The sequence below is a fragment of the Arachis stenosperma genome, chromosome 9 (genome assembly GCF_014773155.1).
Source record: "Arachis stenosperma cultivar V10309 chromosome 9, arast.V10309.gnm1.PFL2, whole genome shotgun sequence".
Taxonomy (NCBI): domain Eukaryota; kingdom Viridiplantae; phylum Streptophyta; class Magnoliopsida; order Fabales; family Fabaceae; genus Arachis; species Arachis stenosperma.
The window spans coordinates 145,091,818-145,113,261 of record NC_080385.1 but is presented as its reverse complement, the minus strand read 5'-3'; the positions used below and the strand labels follow the sequence as shown (position 1 = coordinate 145,113,261).

At 36.6% G+C, this 21,444-nt stretch overlaps 2 protein-coding genes across 3 annotated transcripts; both read right to left on the bottom strand.

Annotated features, from left to right (window-relative positions):
• Window positions 1-986: 986 nt before the first annotated feature.
• LOC130947270 (biotin synthase, mitochondrial) lies at window positions 987-4,229 on the bottom strand. Its single transcript, XM_057875929.1, has 6 exons — window positions 3,870-4,229; window positions 3,259-3,438; window positions 2,930-3,036; window positions 2,493-2,698; window positions 1,993-2,132; window positions 987-1,545 (listed from the first exon to the last, which is right to left on the bottom strand). The coding sequence occupies exons 1-6, from the start codon at window positions 4,074-4,076 to the stop codon at window positions 1,243-1,245; spliced, it is 1,143 nt and encodes a 380-aa protein (XP_057731912.1). The 5' UTR covers window positions 4,077-4,229; the 3' UTR covers window positions 987-1,242.
• A 3,795-nt stretch (window positions 4,230-8,024) lies between these two features.
• On the bottom strand, window positions 8,025-11,408 carry LOC130950919 (nuclear transcription factor Y subunit B-1-like). 2 transcript variants are annotated; one of them, XM_057879523.1, is made up of 7 exons: window positions 11,246-11,400; window positions 10,810-11,069; window positions 10,389-10,518; window positions 9,869-9,874; window positions 9,686-9,766; window positions 9,516-9,554; window positions 8,025-8,299 (listed from the first exon to the last, which is right to left on the bottom strand). In XM_057879523.1, exons 2-7 carry the CDS (start codon window positions 11,052-11,054, stop codon window positions 8,252-8,254), a joined length of 549 nt encoding a protein of 182 aa, XP_057735506.1. In that variant the 5' UTR covers window positions 11,055-11,069; window positions 11,246-11,400; the 3' UTR covers window positions 8,025-8,251. The 2 variants fall into 2 exon arrangements, with proteins under 2 accessions (XP_057735506.1, XP_057735505.1); XM_057879522.1 differs by lacking the exons at window positions 8,025-8,299; window positions 9,516-9,554; window positions 9,686-9,766; window positions 9,869-9,874 and having other exon boundaries at window positions 10,036-10,518; window positions 11,202-11,408.
• Window positions 11,409-21,444: the final 10,036 nt, after the last annotated feature.

The window sequence follows — 21,444 nt, the reverse complement described above, 5'->3', positions numbered from 1 at the left end:
GCCCGCCCCACCTAACTGCGGGCTGGCGGGCTGGCGGGCTAAGCCCGCCAAAACTCCTCTTTTTTTTTTTTTACTATTAACTACTAAGTAATATATATAATTTCACAATCATATTAATAAATTTATAATTTCTAATGGCATAAAAAATTATATTTTTTATATTCACAAACATTAAAGTCTTTGTAATTATAAATATCTAATAAACATAATTATAAACCAAATTTTCATTCAAAATATAAGTATAAATATTCTCTCCAAAACAAAATAAATATAATCCAAAACATAATTATAAATATTGTCTCCAAAATAACATAAACATAATTCAAAACACTCAATTTTTATCTTCATACTCTTGTAAATTAGGTTGGGGGAAGTTAGGTATTGACAAAAAAATTGCAAAAATACCCCCTCACTAATAAAAACCTTAGCCCGGCAGGGAAGCCCGCCCCGCCCCGCCAAAGCCCGTCAAAACCCGCGGTTTAAGCGGTGCGGGTTAGGCGGGCTTTTGCTATTTGGCGGTCCCGATTTTCCATCCCAGCCCGCCTTTTTTGACGGGTTACGCGGACCGACCCGGCGGGTTTAGGCCCGTTTGCCACCCCTACTTTTACTAGAGCAAAATGAGAAAAGGATTTATACGACCTGATTGACAGCCCTAGAAGATGATGCAAAGATTAAAATGGGCCTTAAATTCAGCGTCTTCTGAGAGAACAAAAGATGGAAATTTTGTGGTACAATACTACTGTAAATAAAATCTACATCCATATATCTTTGTCAAACTCACTCATTTTTATTTTATCTTTTTTTTTATTGATATCGACAAAAAACAATGTTGATTGATAAACCACCTAGTTAACAAAATAATATTTTGGATTTATAAATTTTAGGTTTTTCAGAAACTCTAGAAAAAAAGAGTGTGCATTTGAATTGCAATTTCATTTTCAGTATTTTTCATTTTCAAATTTTTGTGAATAGAAGAGAAAATAGAATGTGGAAACAAAAAATAAGATTTTTTTTATATTTTATTCTTTTATAAATATTGAAAATAAATAGAAAAATAAAAATGTTTTCAACTTACATATCTAATTGTTTGATAGTCATAAGTTTTCAAGCCATAGAATAGGCAAATTCCATGACACCTAATATTCAAGTTATCCAAGGGAAAGGAGAAAAGAGAGAAAATGTGGATCAACTGCCAGTTGCAGAAGTTGAAGGACCACAGACGTTAGACAATTGTTGATCAACTCAACTAGAAGCAGCAGCAGCTTCCTTGTAATTCTCTGCATCACTGGTTTCATTCGTATCTAAGTTTGGCGCTTTTGGGAGCAGTCCCAGAAGTTTAAACATGAGTTGATCAGCATCAAAATCATTGTTGGGAGTAGTGAGGAGCTTTTCGCCGGTGAAGATAGAATTTGCACCAGCAAGAAAGCACAGTGCCTGCTCAGGCATGGAGAACCGAACTCTACCGGCTGATAACCTGACCATTGCTTTAGGCATTATGATGCGCGCCGTGGCTATCATTCGAATCATCTCCCATATTTCAACAGGCTGAAAAATAGCATAGAAATGTCAGTATGTAGTTATAGGCAGCCTTGATGTTGCCACAATCCCAACATGGCTTAACAGGAAGCATCAACCACTTGTATTATCATTGCCAATACAAGTTTGATGAGAACTAGTAAATAGAGAAAGTAACTAGAACCAACTTTTAGTTAGTCAACATTAGCCAAACTTTGTTTTAGTGTTTATAATTTACAGTCTAGAGTAAAAAAATTTTATGATATAGGGTCTAAAATTTAAGATAAATAAAATAATTCTTAAAAAGTTGGCTAATATTTGATTAGAAAAAGTTGGCTCCCTAGCATTACTCATAGTTAAAAATTGGGCCACATGCCTCCATTTGTAAATTGTAACACAAGAAGCAGCCACAGAAGAACGACCAACAATATTCGCTAGAAGTTTAGTTTCGCAAATCGACCAATAAGATTAACTAACCTTCTGATCCTCGAGAGGGGTTCCCTTTACAGCAACAAGTGCATTAATAGGAACACTCTCTGGATGAGAGGGGAGTGTCGACAATGTATGTAACAAACCTACACGGTCCTCCTCTGCTTCTCCAAGCCCAATAATACCTCCTGTAAAGCATAAACAATTCTCTATCAGTCAGTAAGACTATTCAGAAGTAAGTCCTTTAATTGTTAGTCACTTGTAAGGAGCTTACTTCAATATAATGTCTAATGTTCAAAATAACTTAATAATACCGTTTATCCTAGAACCAGGAGTAAAAAAGAATAGTTCAAAATTAATAACATCTTTATATTATGATCCTTAGCACATAGAAAAAATTAGAATGGATAAACTTCTTGCAGTATATGTGCCTATTCTACGTATGAAAGAAATCGAAAAGCTATATCACATCCATCTGGGAAAATTTGATTATAAAGTTAAAGCAAATTGCAAATAAGTTCCATTGTGTTTAATGTTAACATGATTACCAGAACAAACATTAATCCCTGCATCACGAACAAATTCAAGGGTTTTTAGGCGCTCATCATATGTCCTTGTTGTAATGATGTTTGGATAATATTCCCTTGAAGTATCAAGATTGTGATTATAGGCTGTGAGACCTGCCTGCTTGAGTTCAACAGCTTGCTGTTTCTCCAGCATGCCAAGGGTGCAACACACCTCCATCCCCATATCCCTACAATAAAGAGCTCAAATGTTATCTACATTTACCTGATAGGGCGTGTGGTCAATGTTTTCACAGGAATTTTACATTAGAAATCTTATATTAGAATATTTTTTCAATGTAAATTCCCAAAAATGTGAAAACATTCCACGAATCACGCACCCCTATAAGTTAAGTGCGTTTCATTTGAAATCTGATAGACCAAACTTGTAGTATATTTTTCAGATGATAGTATTGTATTACCTTATTTCTTTTACATATTCAAGGATCTGGTTGAAGTTGGTCTTCCTTCCTATAGTGTCCCTCCATGCCGCACCCATACAGAAGCGAGTGCTCCCGGCCTCTTTTGCCTACAGGATAATGAACTTCCATGTTACTCAGAAACATGACACTTTTTAACTAATAAATGTTCTGGGTTCCAAATGAACATCGAACACTTCTCCATGTCATGTTGTTAACTAATATCAGATCAATGGAACTTTATAAAGACGAATAATGACATCACAATGTTGCAGACTAATATGAAGTAGAATACCCGTAATCATAGATAGCATCAGAATTACAAGTTTTACCTTCTTGGCAGCCTCAATAACAGCATCTTTGTTCATAAGTCTTTGGGACTTGAGTCCTGTGTTATACCTAGAGGATTGAGGACAATAGGAACAATCTTCACTACACCCTCCTGTCTTAATAGAGAGTAGAGTGCACTGCTGTACTTCCCTAAAGTTTTGAGCATGCCTGTGAACTTGAGCCTGATAAATCACCACACACACACACACACACCAAACACTGAGCTTCAGTAAATTAAACCAAATTTTGATTATGCTGCTATTCCACAATAATAAACTTTCCTTGATGGGGTTTTCCTTAGGCACTTCAAAATACAGAAATAAACTTGGGTTTATATTAAAAGTATTTATGCTAACGTTCTAAGCTTTTGGCATGTTATTGGGTGCAATATTTTATTGTCAATTGCATAATTATGCATTATGGAGTTCCAAATTAAAAAACAATTTTTTTTGAAACAAATTTCTGTTAAAATTTGTTAATAATTATAAATGCAAAATACCTACTAGTTTCCAATAAAAACTTTTCTTGATGGGATTTCCCTCAAGCACTTGAAAATCAGGTTTTGCATGACCCCATTAAAGCCATAAAGAGAAATAAACTTTATAATAGTTACCCCATGGAAGAGAAGATCGAGAATGGGTGAATCATAGATGGATTTGACTTCGGTTAGGGTCCAATCGTTTCTGGGGCCTTCTTTGATGGTCCTCTCGGCTTGAATTGCAGCATCTGAGGAAGAACTGTAGCCATGACAAGATTGCAGAACCCCAATGGAGGGTGTAAGATGATGAGTTCTTCTGAAAATGGGTCTCACCAGAAACATGATTTTTGAATTCAGCTGAGAAAAGAGAGAAAGTAGAAACTGGATGAGAGTAATATGAGAGATTTAGGCTAAATCACTTCCTTGAAAGTGCTTTCAGTATGCAGATTGCAGAAGGGGCTGTCCCTAAGGCTGCGTTTGTTTATAGAAAAGGGACATTTAAACACAAAATCGTACTTTATAGAACAGAGATATTGAGTTTAGAGATATTAAATTAGTGTATTTTGGAAGGATATAAAAATATTAATAAAAAATGACTTATTTTTTATTTTTTTATTATTTTTATTAATTTTTTATAATTAGATTTTTATTATTATATATTTTTTAAAAATTTTTGAATAAAAAATAAAAATAAATTGAATTTTTATATGAAATTAGATGACAATAATATCTGCCCTATAAAGTGAGAAGGATGCTCAGATCTGCATATATCATGTTTCCTAGAAAAACAACTTTGGCTTTTGTTGTGAACTCAATTATGATTGTGCATTGGAGCTTTCTGGTTAGCACTGATCTACTTAAAATTCTGTCATTTTGTGTTGAAGTATAAATTCTCAAATTAAGTGAAATTCTTACTGTGGTCCAAGTATGCTTGGTGTCTTATCAGTTCAAACATATAACATTTCGAGTCAGATATTAAGGATTATGAAGGTTAGCCATCTTTTGCAATAATCTATGAAGCACGGATTCTCCTATGGTACCGCCGTATTCGTGTCGAACACGAATCTGACATCGACACTCGACTGATCCTTTAAACGAGCGTATCGGTGGTGTGTCTTCTTGCGGTACAGAATTTTGGTGAAGTTGTCACGAATCCGAACGAGCCCGGTCCGATTTTGTGGTTTTATGGTCCAATTAACCGATTTTTTTTTAATTTTAAAATATTTTAAAATCAAAACAAATCAAAATTTAAATTTAAAAATAAAATAATTAATAGAAGCAGAGTTGATGACAACAGTCCAGGTCTGAGTGAGGTTTCATATTTATCTTTAGATGAACCAAACATAGAAGCTGTGGTATTTGCGGATGATGGACTTGAAGGAGAAGAAATTGATACATTTTCTGTTAGCAAGATGGCAAGAGTAGATTAAAATTTTTTATTTTTTTTAATAATTGCATAATTTTTAGACTTTTTTATGCAACTATATTTTCTCTTATATTTACAATATGATATTTTATTAATTTAATATATTATTTAAATTTTAATTCACAACGTATCCTAAACGTGTCGTATCCAATTTTTTATAAAAAGAACGTGTCGGCATATCCGTATCGTGTGGTGTCCGTATCGCGTGTCGTATCGGTGCTTCCTAGGCAATAATTTTATGTTAGTTTCCTTTTATATACATTTAAAGTTCTTTGGGCTTAGGCTCTTAGCTCACTTAATAGGATAATACTTGGATCTTGATTGCATTGAAAATTCTTCTGAATGCAAAGAAAAATCATAGGTGTTACCTGCTGTATTTAATGAGGTTGTATTTTTATTTTTTAGATTAACAATATACAAAACTTGAAGTGTACAGGTACGTTATATGTATATAACAACAACAATAACAAAACCTGTGTTTCTATGTTAGAGTTCATCGTTCCTATGCTAAAGTTATACACCATGTACTCTATCTTAGTGTGACTTATGCATAGGCCTTATACTTTTGTGTATATGCTTAGGTAAAATAAAAAACAACATACTGAGTTGTAAAATTTCTAGTTTAGGTTAATAGTTTATAATCTTTCTATCAGGTTGTGTTCAAATATAGAATTCTTTTTTCTTCTTTGATTTTCTACTACCAATAATTCTTAGGTAACGACTTAAAAAACAGTTTGAATGTGAAAAACTTCTCCAAAGCAAATCAGGTAGCTCCCCTAAGAACAAAAAAGACTTTTTGATACAGGTACTTGCACCATGATTGTTGATATAAACCCATCTTTTGCCTTGTCCATACGATGTTCACATGCTGATTTTTTCACTAGAAAATTTATGAGAATTACTTTGTCAAGAGCTAGTAATTAGAAGTGCCTTTCTTTAGAAAGTACTAATTATTTCCATGGAGCATTAGACAAAAATAATGTTATTTTATTATTTTTATGAAATAATGAAAGTTTTATCGAGGGAAAAAGATCTTCTAAAATAACAATGTTAGTAAAGTGGTAAGGTAATGCTTTAATCACCTTTGAATTTGTAACATTTATTATGTGTAAGCCCCACTATCTTAATTAAATGGTGATTAATAGTGTATTTTTTTTATCTAAAGTGACAATACAAGTTGAGAGGATTCGGATGCTTACAGAGCATTTTCGTTTTTTGAAAGATGATACCACTCGACAATTTATTATTTTTAGTTTTAGTTTTGTCTCTTCAATAGGGCTATCATTTTATAAATCTGAGAAAACCTTAAGATGCATCATTTAAGGGATTTGGTGATCTTATAGAAGGTAGCTCTAGATTGTTTACTTTGCTTATCATTGTTTAGTATCATAAGGCTAAAGCAAACTGGTCACAGCTTTTACTAATATAATAGTTATGCTTGACAGTTAAAATTATTATGGATAAAATTTCAACAAAGTCCAAAGGTTATGCATTAGTTGAGTACCACAGAGGAGGCTGCAAGCATAGCATTGAAAGAGATGAATGACAGGGTAAATTCATCTCTTTTTTCTTGCTATTGAAAAATGAACTTTTGTCTCACATTAGACCAAGACACAACAGAGGTAGCAATAGACCATCAGCTTAACAAGACAAAAGTCCTTCAAGTACCGCCTATTTGACTCAACCTTCTAGTTATAAGTGAAGATATATTCTCAACTTTTTCTCAATACCAAGATTTTTTAGCTATTTTCTTTGTTTTCTCGTCTGTTTCAGAGTCGATAGTCATACTCAATGAGTTGAATAGGACTTATACTAGCAGTAATATACTTGACCTATATACAAGTAATTAATGGTTTTTGTGTTACATAATTCAAATGGATTCAGCCTAGTTGAAAAGTCTAGTTGAGTTGTAAAATCTTTGTACAAGAAAGAAGCCTAGTTGAAATTGTGACATGATGTTGGATGGTTGAGATAGGAGTTTAAGGAAAATACCAATTGGATTTGGAACATATATCATGTATTATATTATGAATTAGCAATGAAGCTTTTGCGAACTTTACTTTTGGACTAAATATAATTATTTTCGTCAATAATTGTTCCATCAGGCTTATGAGGATTGTAAAGCACTATGCTTTATTGGTTAATTAGTAAAATGAGAGTTAAGAAATAAGGAGTAGAAGGGAAAACTAGGGTGATTAAACCTAGAAGGTAGGAGATGATTCAGTAATGCCTCGGGTAAGCAATTAGTCCTTGCTTTTGCTTAGAGAAGCAATCATTCTTTTATGTTTCTGAAAAGAATTCCTTTAATAAAGATTGCTTCCTTTAATAAAGATTGCTTCTGCATAGGAAATGCTCGGACAATTATTCCAATATATTGGAATTGGGATAATTGGTTCTTTAGAATTTTTCAGCATGTTTTGTATAGCATGTTTTGTATTTGACAGTTTGATAATTCCTTGTGTAGTACTATTTGAAAGTTGTTTTTTCTTTCAACCAAAATTAGTTCTCCGAACTTATGATGTTGGCTGGAATTCTAAAGTTATTTATAAATTATCATATTGTGGTCTGAGTGATTTTATATAGCACTTTTTTATTTTTTATTGGGTTGAGAATAATATTTTTTTTGGATTATGAATTGTTTGAGGTATTATTTTCAAATGTGACATCTAAATCGGATCTTCCCATTTATGAGAAGTACAAAAATTGGTCCTTCCAATTTGTGAGTACAAAAATCGAACTCTCCAATCTCTAAAACAAATATGATATTTAAATATCTCAACAAAAGAGATAGATATATCATATATGCAATCTTTCAAACTGATAATATATATATATATATATATATAGAAGTATCTTTTGCTCAAGATAATAATTAAAAAAAAAGTTTTGCTTGTCATGTTTTAAAAATAATGAGTACATTGATTTTATAAAATTAACAGTTTTAAACATTTAATTTTTTAAACAAAATTCTGAAGCCCGTGCCTTTTTACCCTAAACAAGAACCTAAATTTACAACCATGAAATTATTATTTCCGTCCATGCCATCATGTGCACAAGCATTCAAGTGAAAATTTGAGATTCGTTGAAGCATCTATTCATGGCTTTGCATTGAAGGAATAACCAAATGTTGTTGCTGCACCTGCAAATCCCAGCAGATTCCAACAATGTTTCATTAGTCACATGGAAGATATGATCTTTACATTAAACCATAGAACGGAGGGGATAGGACACTTGGAAAAGTGAGGAAATGAGTTAAGAAGAGATAGAACAAATCCTAAAACAGGCTTATAAACCAAAGTGCGTATACAGAAAGTAATTTAATTATAAATAAAACAACCTCATTCAATTGAATCTTATTACTTTGAATGAACCAGATAATCAAGCTTATATAATGAATCCATGACTCCACGCAAATATGATACAAATTCCTATAATCGTAATGCTCATTTTTCATTTTCCATACTCCATTTTACTTTGTATTCCATCATAATGCATTAGCACCTTGAAAGAGCTCAAATAATTTCCACAAAAACAGGTCTAGACTAAAGTCACAAATTCCACAAAACAGGCTCTGCAAAACTTGGGGTTTCTATTTTACAGCAATAAAAAATAGTTATACATTGTACTATTGATACAAGTACAAATGGCATAGCTAATGTTAGTCTAAACTGAAATAAAATTGTTCAAGTCTTGTTTCAACATCGCTTCTAAACATAACACTGATTCCTAAATAAACTATATCTATCTGTCTAAAGAAGTATACTCGTGGATGTAAAAAAGTAAAAACTATACAAGCTGTTCCTATTCGTAATTGTAGGTCTAAACAATATACCTATGAGATTCTGATAATATACAACAAACATATAATTACGTAACTCTTAAGGTTTAGGTGGACCTTGAGCGGAATTTTGTGCTTTGTCCTCACTTTGATCCTGACCAGCTTATGCATAAGAAAGTATGTTGGAAATGTAAACTAAGCCTAGAGGCATCTCCACCTTAGTTTTCTGGTCAATTGGTCATCCTAAGGTTTAAAGAGGTTTGTTCTCAAGGAGGATTCCAATTGGAAGTAAAATCTAGGCTTCAAAATCTAAGTCCTGGGACCACAATGGCTAGATGGTAGAAGAGTTCTTTTACAAAACTGTAGCATAATAAGAGGCATAATAGTAGTCATGAACCCTCTCTATTAAAATTTTTCTCTTTTAAGTAAAAGGCATGTGAATGGTTATATATTGAATACTAACTCCTCCAATCCTCTTACCATTGCTTCAGAGCTCACAGAAGATAAGAATTAAAGGGTTAAAAATTGACTAAGAATGTCTTCAAGACTTGGGAGAGACAGGGAAGGCGAGCTTTACCTGGGAACTAATATAATTCAGTGAACCCTGATGAACAAGCTGCAAAATACATAAGCCAACAACACAGAAACCAATGCAGATTAAATATTGAACTAAACCTTATTTACCAGAATAACAATTCTGAAACATAAAGTAGAACTCCATAAGGGTTATGCAATTGAAATATTAACCTGAGTATTTTGACCCGCTAGACCAACTTGATCTCGTCTAACAGATCCATCGCTAGTTCTAGCAGATCCTTTGGTGTCACCCTGTAAGAATCATTGTTCAACAGAAAATGGCAGTTCCATTGGTAAAATGGTTTGAGGTAAACATAAAGCAATACAACTAAACAGGGGGTGTAATTAACTTACCTCCAACTGCGATAATCAGCCATGTTTGAACATCACCAATCAAATAAGAGAGAAAAGAAACAGTCAGAAAAGTTTCACACACACATTCATTAAATAGGAAACCCCCCCCCCCCCCCCCCCCCAAAAAAAAAGCAACCCAAGCCCCATGCTCCCATCCAACCAAAGACTTGTATGGAGAAGGAAATGGAAAGTGAAAACTAGGAAGCATAAAATTCATATTTCTCAGTTGGGTTTTAGGCTTTAGAAGAGACAAAATCTCGGTTCTAACAAATATACACGAAGTATGGAGAAATGTTGGATGTAAATACTACTAAGACAGAAAGCCACAAACAGTATGACGTGAAAAGCAGTTATTACTTATTAGTGAAACTAGCATGAGTAGTCATTAGCAATTTGTTAAAACATTTATAGGGAAAAGCTGTTGTACTTAGCAATCACAATAAATTATCACCCTATTATCTATGTAGTCAGGAGAATAAAGGAAAATAGAGACAGGAGAATAAAATGTCACTAAAAATACCTCTCTGAATCTTGCTAGGTACACTTTAAGAGGTTCTATGTAGTCTTCAAATCCTAAAGTGGCCATCGCCCATAACAAATCATCTCCATTAATGGTCTTCCTCTTCTCTTTCTGGCACTTCTCACATGCCCTAAACACCCAAATAACCAGACTCCAATTAACATAAACAAACTTAGCAATGTTAACAAAACACAATTTTAACATACAATAATGTGTAAGCTAGTATTTAAGCATAAGCTACAATGGACTCAAAATAAGCTTAATCTAGATAAACACAACTTATCCTCCTACCCCTTAACAACCATCAAAGAAAAACACAATTGCTCATGTGATCCTCATTAGACATTTCGCAAAAAGAAAATTGAAAGCAAGAAACAATCATGCAATAATCACTTGGTAGTAGTAACAGTGTAGTGCTCACTCGCTGGTGATGAAGCTGATGAATTCCGAAACGCATTCCTGCATTGTGTCCTTGGCGTCCTTGGCGATCTTGCCATTGGCAGGGAGCCCCTTTTTCATGATCCTGCTGATGTTGGCGATAGGGAGGAACCTGTCCTGCTCCCTTGCTCCTGCACCACATAGGCCGCCGGAAGAAGACTCCTGCGGGCTCTGCTCTCCTCCACTCTCATGGCTCCCGTTCGCTGGACTCGTCGGTGCATCCGCCATTGCCAATTAAAAATCCTATCCAATTGAAAAAAAAAACAAATAACACAAAAAAAAAATTCAAATTACAAAATGCAAATGCAAAATCAATGCAATGCTGTTGATAAATATGTGTATTTGGTGATTGTAGAATGAAACGCCTAGAACAACCAGAAATTAGAACTTGACTTGGTTGATGTAGTTGAATGGGTGACCTTTGTGAGAGTGAGCGAGTGAGAGGGAGAGGTTTTGTATTTGGCGGGCGAAGAAATTGTGAGAGGTGATTGGTGGCAACTGGCAATTTGTGAGGGCAATCGAAGGAGATTCCAGAATAACCTAACAAGGGTTTTGATTTTGGCTTTTCTCACAATCCCCGCCGTTCATTTGTTTTCTAAGAGATATATATATATATATATATATATAAATTTTTAATTTTGATGCACTATAAAAATAGTCTAAAAAAAATGTTTTATACTGTAAATTAGTCTATCAATTTTTTTAACGAAAATAAAGAGACTCGAACTCACGACCTCCTAGATAAATATAAAAAGATTATGTCATTTAAACTATAACTCATTGACTAATCTATCAAAATTAATATATATATATATATATATATATATATATATCTTTTAATTTTTTTCTTAATCTTTAACTATTCAATATTTTTTAATATATTTTTTTGTTTTGTTAAAAAAATAAAATAAAAAATTATACTTTAACAAATAATTAAATAAAATTAAAAAATATAATTCTCTTTATATATAAAATATTTTTTATATTAAAATTAATTAATAATATATTTATGTATATATATTTTAATTTATTTTTAATATATATATATATATATATATATATATATATATATACACGCTGGAACGTAGGGAGTAGAAAAAAGTAGATCGGCACACTTTGACAGGTAGAATTTAATAGAATTTGTATGAGTTTTTTTCCCTAAAAAAACATTGTTTTTCATTTATTTTATTTTTATATTTAAATAAAAAATCGATCTTGATTCGGCCATTACAAATATCAAGTCATAACTCGACATTATGAATAGTCATAACTCAGCAGAATGCACCATAGTTCGGCGTTACGTTATTAATCGGCAATCATCGTCATTAATCGGCAACTTACGTTACAACCAGATCCAACGGATTTTATCCTGAAACGTCCGAAGTAACGGGATGATCCACCAAAGCCTAATCATTGCTCTTCAATTCCAAAGACCAACAAAGATGTAACCGACCTTACTTCACCTATAAAGGTATAGTATTCTATCTTATAGAGACATTGAATTCTTAATACTGACTTAAGTTTCGGAGTGCCTTTGCAGGTACACTCCCCCCTTTTTCCTTGCTCACGCTTTGCGCAATCAGACATCTCCTCGGAGAATAGCTCGAACTTCCACAGAAGCTCGAAGGTCGGCACCGAAGATAACAGCTCGGCGTCAATTTCCTGGGACCGAGCTCTCCCTTCAGGTATCCATATAAGAGTGGGGCCGAGAATATAATCCCTTCCATATATCATCGGCCTCGAGGTTCTCGCTTGAAGTCATGGCTGAACAGCTTCCACGCACACCATCCGAACTCCTTCAGATGGTGACCGAGTTACGACAAGCCAACCAGTGTATGGCCGAAGAGAACCAAAGAATGACAAATCAAATTGTTAACTTGAACAACACCCGAATCGAAAACAACAACGATCGTCAAGAACGAACAGAAGAAACCGAGCATCAATCAGGGCCGACACACATCTCTGAAACTGCTCGGCATGAAGAGGAGCAACCCGAGCATAATGAGGAAGCTCGGCCAGACGACGAAGACGACAATCAAGAAAGCTCCCTTGGGCCATTCACGGCCGAGGTGATGAATTTCGTGTTACCCAGGAGGTTCACTCTGCCGACCACCCTAACTTCATATGATGGGTTAGGTGATCCGAAGAAATGCATCAAAAAGTTCACCTCCATAATGATAGTAAACGGTGCATCTGATAAAGTTTCATGTCGTTGCTTTCCATCTTACTTAGACGGTCTTGCACTTGATTGGTTTTGTTCTTTGCCAACAGGTTCTATTTCTCGCTTTCGAGACCTATCAAAGCCCTTTGAGGAGCACTTTGCTGGATCAGCCATCTACCTACACGACTCCGATTACCTGAATACAATCAAGGAAGGCCGGTACGAAAGCCTTAGGGACTACATGACACACTTCACAAAGATAGCCATGAGTATACCCAACCTCCACCCCGAGGTGGAACTGCACGCAACAAAAAGCGGACTCTGACCAGGGAAATTCCAGGAAACCATTGCTGTAGCCAAATCTAAAACTATGGCCGAGTTCTGTGAGAAGGCTAAAGGTCAGGTCGACAACAAGGAACTCCGACAAGCTCAGAAGACAGAAAAACCACATTACAGAGACAACGACAAAACACGAGACAACAAGAAGAACTTCAAACCAACTCCGCGATATGAATCATACACTCAATTCAATACCAAGCGTGACGACATCATCAAGGAGATCTTGAATTCAAAGTTGATCAAACCGCCAAGAAAAGCTAGCAGCTACCCAGATTTAAAAGGCGCAGACAGATCAAAATACTGCTCTTTCCACCAAAAACACGGACACACTACCGACAAGTGTGTCATCGCCAAAGACCTTCTGGAGCGATTAGCTCGGCAAGGTCACCTGGACAAGTATATCGGCGGCCACATACAGCGACGAGCACCCCCCTCTAGTGACCAAAGCTTGGCGACACAGCATGGCCGAGATAAAGACCGACCGAATAACAACCATCCCGACCAACCAAGACGTATCATTAACTGTATTTTCGGAGATTTTGTAGGTGGAGGAGCCACAAGCTCGGCAAGAAAGCGATCTTACCAAGCTATGCTTTCCATCGAAGCCGATCAAACTCAACAGCAGATACTACCACACTTTTCACATATAACATTCTAGACAGACGATCATAACAACAATGTAGCTAATCTAGACGACCCAGTCGTGATTTCCCTGCAGCTCGGAGATCTACTAGTCAAAAAGGTTTTACTGGACCCTGGGTGCAGTGCCATTGTCCTCTTCTACTCCACATTCCAGAAGATAAAACTGAGCAACAACATCCTCCAACCTTCCATTGGAGACCTGGTTGGTTTCTCATGTGAGAGAGTCTCGGTTATGGGTTCTGTGTGGTTACAAACCACACTCGGTGAGTTTTCCTCGTCAAAAACCTCAGACATTCAACACTTAGTTGTTGATTGCTTTAGTCCATACAATTTGATACTTGGCCGACCTTTCTTAAATAGGTTTGGCGCCATAATCTCTACAATTCATCTCTGTGTTAAGTTTCCTTTACAGGATAACACAATCGCAACCATTCACAGTGATCCCCGAGAAGCCAGGGAATGCTACAACAACAGTTTTAAAAGACCTAACTCAAATACAAAAGCCCATGTTCACAACATCGGCAGCATGGACGACCTACCAGCTCTAGGCGATCATGATCCAAGAGCAGGAACCCTTGAAAGACCGACCCCAACAGAAGACCTGCATAAAATCTATTTCACAGAAAGCTCGGACAAATTCACTTACATCGGCTCCATATTATCCTCAGAAGAGAAATCCTCATTCCGAGCATTTTTACAACAAAATGCCGACCTGTTTGCTTGGACCCCGGCTGATATGCCAGGCATCAATCCATCCATCATATCCCATAAGCTGACATTAGATCCATCTATCCGACCTGTAGCACAGAAAAAGAGAAACCTCGGCCATGACCGCAAACAAGCTTCCCTGGAAGAAACCAAGAGGCTCATCAACGCCAGCTTCATCCAAGAAATCAGATTCACAACATGGCTGGCAAATATCGTCATGGTGAAAAAACATAACGGTAAATGGTGCATGTGTGTTGATTTCACCGATCTCAACAAAGCATGCCCCAAAGATTCCTATCCTTTGCCCTCTATTGATTGCTTAGTTGATATGCCTCTGGTTATGAAAAACTTAGCTTTATGGATGCATATTCTGAATATAACCAGATCCAAATGCATTCATCTGATCAAAATAAGACAGCCTTTATTACTGAATATGGAAACTATTATTATAAAGTCATGCCATTTGGCCTTAAGAATGCAGGTGCAACATATCAACGTCTAATGGACAAAGTCTTCGCCAAACAAATCGGCAAGAACATTGAGGTCTACGTTGACGATATGGTCGCCAAGACAAAGATCGGTAACAATCACCTTGATGACCTCGCAGAAATCTTCGGTCAACTAAGAAAATACAACATGCGGTTAAATCCCGAGAAATGCGCATTTGGCATCCAGGGCGGCAAATTCCTTGGCTTCATGCTCACTAGCCGAGGTATCGAGGCGAATCCAGAAAAATGCCGAGCTATTTTAAACATGACAAGCCCACAAACCATCAAAGAAGTACAATGATTAACAGGGAGACTTGCTGCACTCTCTAGATTTTTACCTTGCCTGGCTTCTAAGTCTTTATGTTTTTTCCAAACTTTAAAAAAGAAGAAAGCTTTCGAATGGACTGATGACTGCGAACAAGCATTCACAATTATTAAAGAAACTCTTTCAAAACCACCAATCTTACAAAACTCCTTCAAAGGGAACCATTATTCCTATATTTATCTGTCACTAACTGGGTTGTAAGCTCCGCTCTTGTCGCAGAAAGGGAAAAGAAGCAGTTCCTGATCTATTTTACCAGCAAAACATTACAGAATGCAGAGCTTCGATATCCGAGCATTGAGAAGCTGGCCCTAGCCCTTGTTTTCTCGGCCAGAAGACTCCGGCCATATTTTCAGAGCCATGAAATCTATGTTCGAACAGATCATCCTTTACGACAATTCCTTCAGAAACTAGAGCTTGCTGGCCGACTAGTAAAATGGTCGGTCGAACTTTCGGAATTTGATATCAAGTACGAAGGTCGATCATCCATCAAGTCACAATTCTTGGCCTACTTCATCGCCGAGTTCTCAATACCAGACAAAATCGAAGACTACATCGAATGGTCTTTATACGTCGATGGGTCCTCCAACCCACAAGGATGTTGAGCAGGTATCATACTTGATGATAGCCACGGCAACGTCATCGAACATTTCCTCCATTTTTCATTCAAAGTGAGCAACAATCAAAGTGAGTATGAAGCCCTAATTGCCGGTCTTAGACTTGCTGCCGACCTAAACATCACCGAACTTAAGGTATACTGCGAATTCTTACTCATCGTCTAGCAGGTAAACACCTTATACCAAGTAAAGGACCCTTTGCTTTCTAAATACCTTGACATCGTACAAAATTTACTTTCAAAATTTTCTAAATACAAAATATAGCACATACCCAGGGAGAGTAATAGCCGAGTCGACATTCTGTCTAAATTCGCCAATACTCAACCAAACGGGTCATCCATTTATCAGTCAACATTGCTTAAGCCAAGCATTGAACTCACAGAAATTTTAAGTGTAACACAAGAAGCAGATTGGAGATCTCCAGACATAGACTATCTTCGGATAGGGATCTTGCCAGGCGACGTCGAAAATGTTCAACACTTTCGCCAACAAGCCTTCTTTTTTACACAATTTACAACAATTACCTATATAGACGAGGATTCTCTCATCCGTTACTCAAATGTCTTTGTAGAATAGAAGCCGAGCTTGCACTTGTTGAGGCACATGAAGGGATCTGTAGTACACACCTCAGAGCCCGAAGCCTGTCTTCGAAGATCCTCAGAGCTGGATTATACTGGCCGACACTATGCCAAGATTCTAAAACAAAAGTCAAAAGTTGTAACAACTGCCAGAAACACAGTCCGATCACACATCTCCCAGCCGAACTCCTACACTGCTCCGAGGTAAGCTGGCCGTTCAACCAATGGGGCATAGATATCTTCAGCCCTTTCTCGACAGCAGTCAGACAGGTAAAATTTCTGGTTGTAGACATTGATTATTTTTCCAAATGGATAGAGGCACAGCCTCTAGCCAAGATCACTTCACAACAAATGCTTTCTTTTGTATGAAAATATATTATTTGTCAATTCGGCATACCTCGGCACATTATCACAGATAATGGTCGCCAGTTTGCCAATCAGAAATTCGCATCCTTTTTGCAGCACTTAAAAATCAAACAACACTTTTCATCAGTAGAACACCCACAAACAAACGGATTAGCAGAAGCTACAAATAAAGTAATACTACATGCCTTAAGAAAGAAACTGGATGATGCAAAAGGCCTCTGGGCCGAGCTTATCCCAGAGATCATATGGGGATACAACATCACAATTCACTCAACCACAAATGAAATACTTTTCCGGCTAGTCTACGGTTCCGGCGCAATAATGCCCGTGGAGATCTCCCAATCCTCACTGCGCACTGAACCGGCCGAACAAACTACAAAAGACACAGCTCGGCAATCCGAACTCAACCTCGCAGAAGAAATCAGAACATCAACAGCAGTCAAACATTTGGCCATGCAACAGCATATAGCTCGAAGATATAACCAGAGACTTCACCCAAGGTCTTTCCAAGTCAACGACCTTGTGCTCAGAAAAGCAAAACAAGCTAGAAGACCACCAACACATGGCAAACTAGCAGCTAATTGGAAAGCCCTTACCGAATCACAGAAGTCATCGGCAATGGAGCTTACCGATTACAAACCTTAGAGGGTAAAGATCTCCCTAACACTTGAAATGTATCACCTTTAAAGTTATATTACAGTTAAAAACCGGGGACAGGCGAGTACTCTTTTTCCTACTACCAAGATTTTTTCCCATAAGGGATTTTGCTTGGAGAGGTTTTAACGAGGTTAGCCTACTTGGTCCTTTGAAATCAAAGGTTCCACAATAAATAAATTTTATATTCAATCCATTCAATATTTTTCGCATTTCATACTTCTCATTTATTTGATATTTATACCATCGATCTATACTCTGATTCCAACCATTCGGAAACAATAAGCCGATCTTAATTGGAATCAAACCACTCTGATACAATCATTCAATCAAATAACTGACCTTAATTGGAATCCGACCTCTCGGATACAATCATTCAATCAAATAGCCGATCTTAATCGGAATCCGACCACTCGAATACAATCATTTAACCAAATAACCAATTATAATCTGGAACCGACCATTCGGCACATATCAGTCAAACAAATAGCCGATCTTATACCGAATCATACTACTCGAAATCAATCACTCAAACAGATTGTCGAGCAATACTAGGAAACCGACTATTCAAAATTTATCACAAATTACTACCGATCATTAAACAAAATCCAGTTATTATCAAACAAACCATATGCCTTTTAATCGGCATCTCAATAAACTCGGCCTACTCGGCCCTTCCATGATACTTCTCCATCAAATTAATGGCATTTCATCATTAACACAATTTTACCTAATAACATGTTTGGCTCCAAGCCACAGTCGCAAACCAGATAAACACCTATACAAACAATAATATTATATTATGATTATAACATGCACAAACAACATGTAATCAGAAGCATCAAAAGTTGTTTTTCCCAAAAATAGTAGCAAGATAACATTACAAAATACATACAACAAAATCAGATCTAAACATGTTTAACATTCTCATCCCCCTGCTCTGCAGCACCATCATCCTCCACCATGACCTCATCCTGCACAATCTTCCCTGGATCCATCTGAGAAAAGTCTACTCCAGGAGCAAGAAACTTAGCTTGAATAGAAGCTTTCTCAAAACCTTCAATAAAAACAATCCAAAATCTCCCCTTGCTTACTCTTTTCAATTTCTTTCAGCTGACTCGTTAACTCAATAACACGAGCACTCATACTGGAGAGATCGGCCTCTTTCTTCTTAAGGTCCTCCACTTCCTTTGAATAATTTTCCTTTGTCAATAACAAATCCTTCTTTACCTTAGCCAGCTCCGCCTCAACCTCGGCAACCCTAGCCTTTTTCAAATCTAACTCCTCCTTTAACTTCGGATAAGAATTTTTACCTAGAGCTTTCAAATGTCTTTTTTCTCCGCTACGCCCCAAACTGGCAAGACGTAAACCCACAACCTTAGGAAAAACAAATATCATTAGCATGATCAAATTACAAATAAGTCAAACAAACCAACAAAATTATAATTACCTGCATATATCGATCAATCGCCACATCCCCGACCTCGACCATCAAGATAACATGGGACGAGGTCTAACAAACTTCATCAGCAGTTATCATGAATGAATAATCCTTCCCCCAGAGAGAAGAACCCCCACTCTGCTCAACAAAATCATGCAACCTCTTCTGATTATCATAAAATTTCTGAACTTCCTCAATTGGAATCTCTAACCCATCATCTGAATCCTCGAATAGGTCCACCATTTTAGCTTTTTTCTTTTTAAAATCACCTTTCTCCTACTTGGCTTTGGCTGATCAACCTTGCCAACACCGACCTTATCTGCTTTGGACAAGGATCCATCTTTATCAAGACCTTTACTCCTCACCCGAGCCCTCATATTCGCGGCAGACACGCCTAGATATTTACCACCAGCAAGACAAACAAACATAAACATTTGTCACAAAATTCCACACTTATACAATAACCAAATCGAAATCCTTACCCAAAAAATCTATCACAACATCCTTATTCTCCTCCCACTGCAGTAGATCATATACAGAAATCAAATCCTTCAGATTAACAACTTCAGTCAAAAACTCAATTATGCACTCATCCCTTAGAGATATAGTTTTAGAACCTAAAATATTTTGAGACTCTGAGCACCACTAAAGAGGAAATCTTTTCCCCAAATGTTCGTCCACATAGAACGGAAAGTCACCCTCGAAGCTACTGACCTTAATGTACATTTCCTTGAAAATTTTAAAGGACAATTTGTATAACTTAAACACACCAAACCTTAGAGAACTGTTCAGATTTACCCAATCACCCTTCCACACACCCTTCGCCTGAAACAATGAGAAAAACAGCTCCACCGATAGAATTTCTTCCAAAAAAATCCATAAGAATCTCAAATGCACGAAGGAAAGCCCAACCGTTGGGATGTAGTTGCGAAGGTGCGCAGTTCAACTGCTTCAGCACCTGACACTCAAAGTCACTGAATGGAATTCTCACCGTTAGTTCCTCCAACACGTAACTATATATAAAGAAATGCTCAAAACCCTCCCCTCTGTGAAAAATCCTATCATTCACTGAACATGGGCGTAACTTCAATCGAACTCCAGAGCCAGCCCTCGCAACCCTAGCCTTATCTATCTCATTCACAGCACCAACATCCAAAAATAGAGAAATACGACGCCTCACATCATCATTTACCCAGTTGTAAGACCAGTCTATCTCCCTTTCGTTTCTTTTTCATAACCCATTAGAAAACAAAAGAGAAGAATAAGAAGAACAGAACACGATTAAACTGAAAAGGCAAGAGGAAAAAAGTAACACATACCTCTTTTACTCATGTTTTCGTTCCAAATGCTTGAGAAAAGATAACACAGCAAACATGCAAACCTTCAGATTTCCTAAGTTTTTAATTCACACACTTAAACCAAAAATTTCGCTTCCACTTCCCATCACATCATTCACATCAAACCCAGTAACCCCACTTTGGAAACACGCACACTCATTAATACGTTCATTTAATTATTTCTCTCTCGTAATCATGACAATCTATAATCCCAATAACTGTTCAATAAAGTACCTTGAATTGGGGGCTACAAGGCAGAGCCACCCACCGAACTATTCAGCAGCCGACTTATACATCATTTAAAGCTCAACCTGCTTCATTAAACATATTCCCAGGCTAAGCTTGGGGCCTATGATCCGGCTGTTACAAATATCAAGCCATAACTCGGCATTATGAATCATAACTCAGCATAATGCATCATAGTTTGGCGTTACATTATTAATCGGCAATCAACGTCATTAATCGGCGACTTACGTTACAACCAGACCCAACGAATTTTATCCTGAAACATCCGAAGTAACGGGATGATCCATCAAAGACTAATCATTGCTCTTCAATTCTGAAGACCAACAAAGATGTAACCGACCTTACTTCATCTATAAAGGTATAATATTCTATCTTATATAGAGACATTGAATTCTACTGACTTAAGCTTTGGAGTGCCTTTGTAGGTACACTTCTCCCTTGTTCCTTGCTCACGCTGTGCGCAATCAGACATCTCTTCGGAGAATAGCTCGGACTTCCATAGAAGCTCGAAGGTCGGCACCGAAGATAACAGTTCGGCATCGATTCCTCGGGACCGAGCTCTCCCTTCAGGTATCAATACAAGAACAGATCTATATTTGGATGTAATATTATTTTAATATGAAATATTTTTCTTATTTGAATGATGATACTCAATTCCTAAACAAACATTAAATCTAATCTAATTTCTTTCTAAGTTAGAAATTTATTTAATTGGTGTT

Excerpts from the sequence above, each read along its gene's own strand:
- LOC130947270 (XM_057875929.1), bottom strand. The coding sequence starts at position 4,076 with ATGTTTCTGGTGAGACCCATTTTCAGAAGAACTCATCATCTTACACCC. Across the intron at positions 3,037-3,258 it reads TTATTGAGGCTGCCAAGAAG|GCAAAAGAGGCCGGGAGCAC; the intron begins GTAAAACTTGTA and ends ATTATCCTGTAG. Across the intron at positions 1,546-1,992 it reads CCCCTCTCGAGGATCAGAAG|CCTGTTGAAATATGGGAGAT; the intron begins GTTAGTTAATCT and ends GCTATTTTTCAG.
- LOC130950919 (XM_057879523.1), bottom strand. The coding sequence starts at position 11,054 with ATGGCGGATGCACCGACGAGTCCAGCGAACGGGAGCCATGAGAGTGGA. Across the intron at positions 9,555-9,685 it reads TAGCGGGTCAAAATACTCAG|CTTGTTCATCAGGGTTCACT; the intron begins GTTAATATTTCA and ends TGTATTTTGCAG. Across the intron at positions 8,300-9,515 it reads TGAATTATATTAGTTCCCAG|GTGCAGCAACAACATTTGGT; the intron begins GTAAAGCTCGCC and ends TGGGATTTGCAG.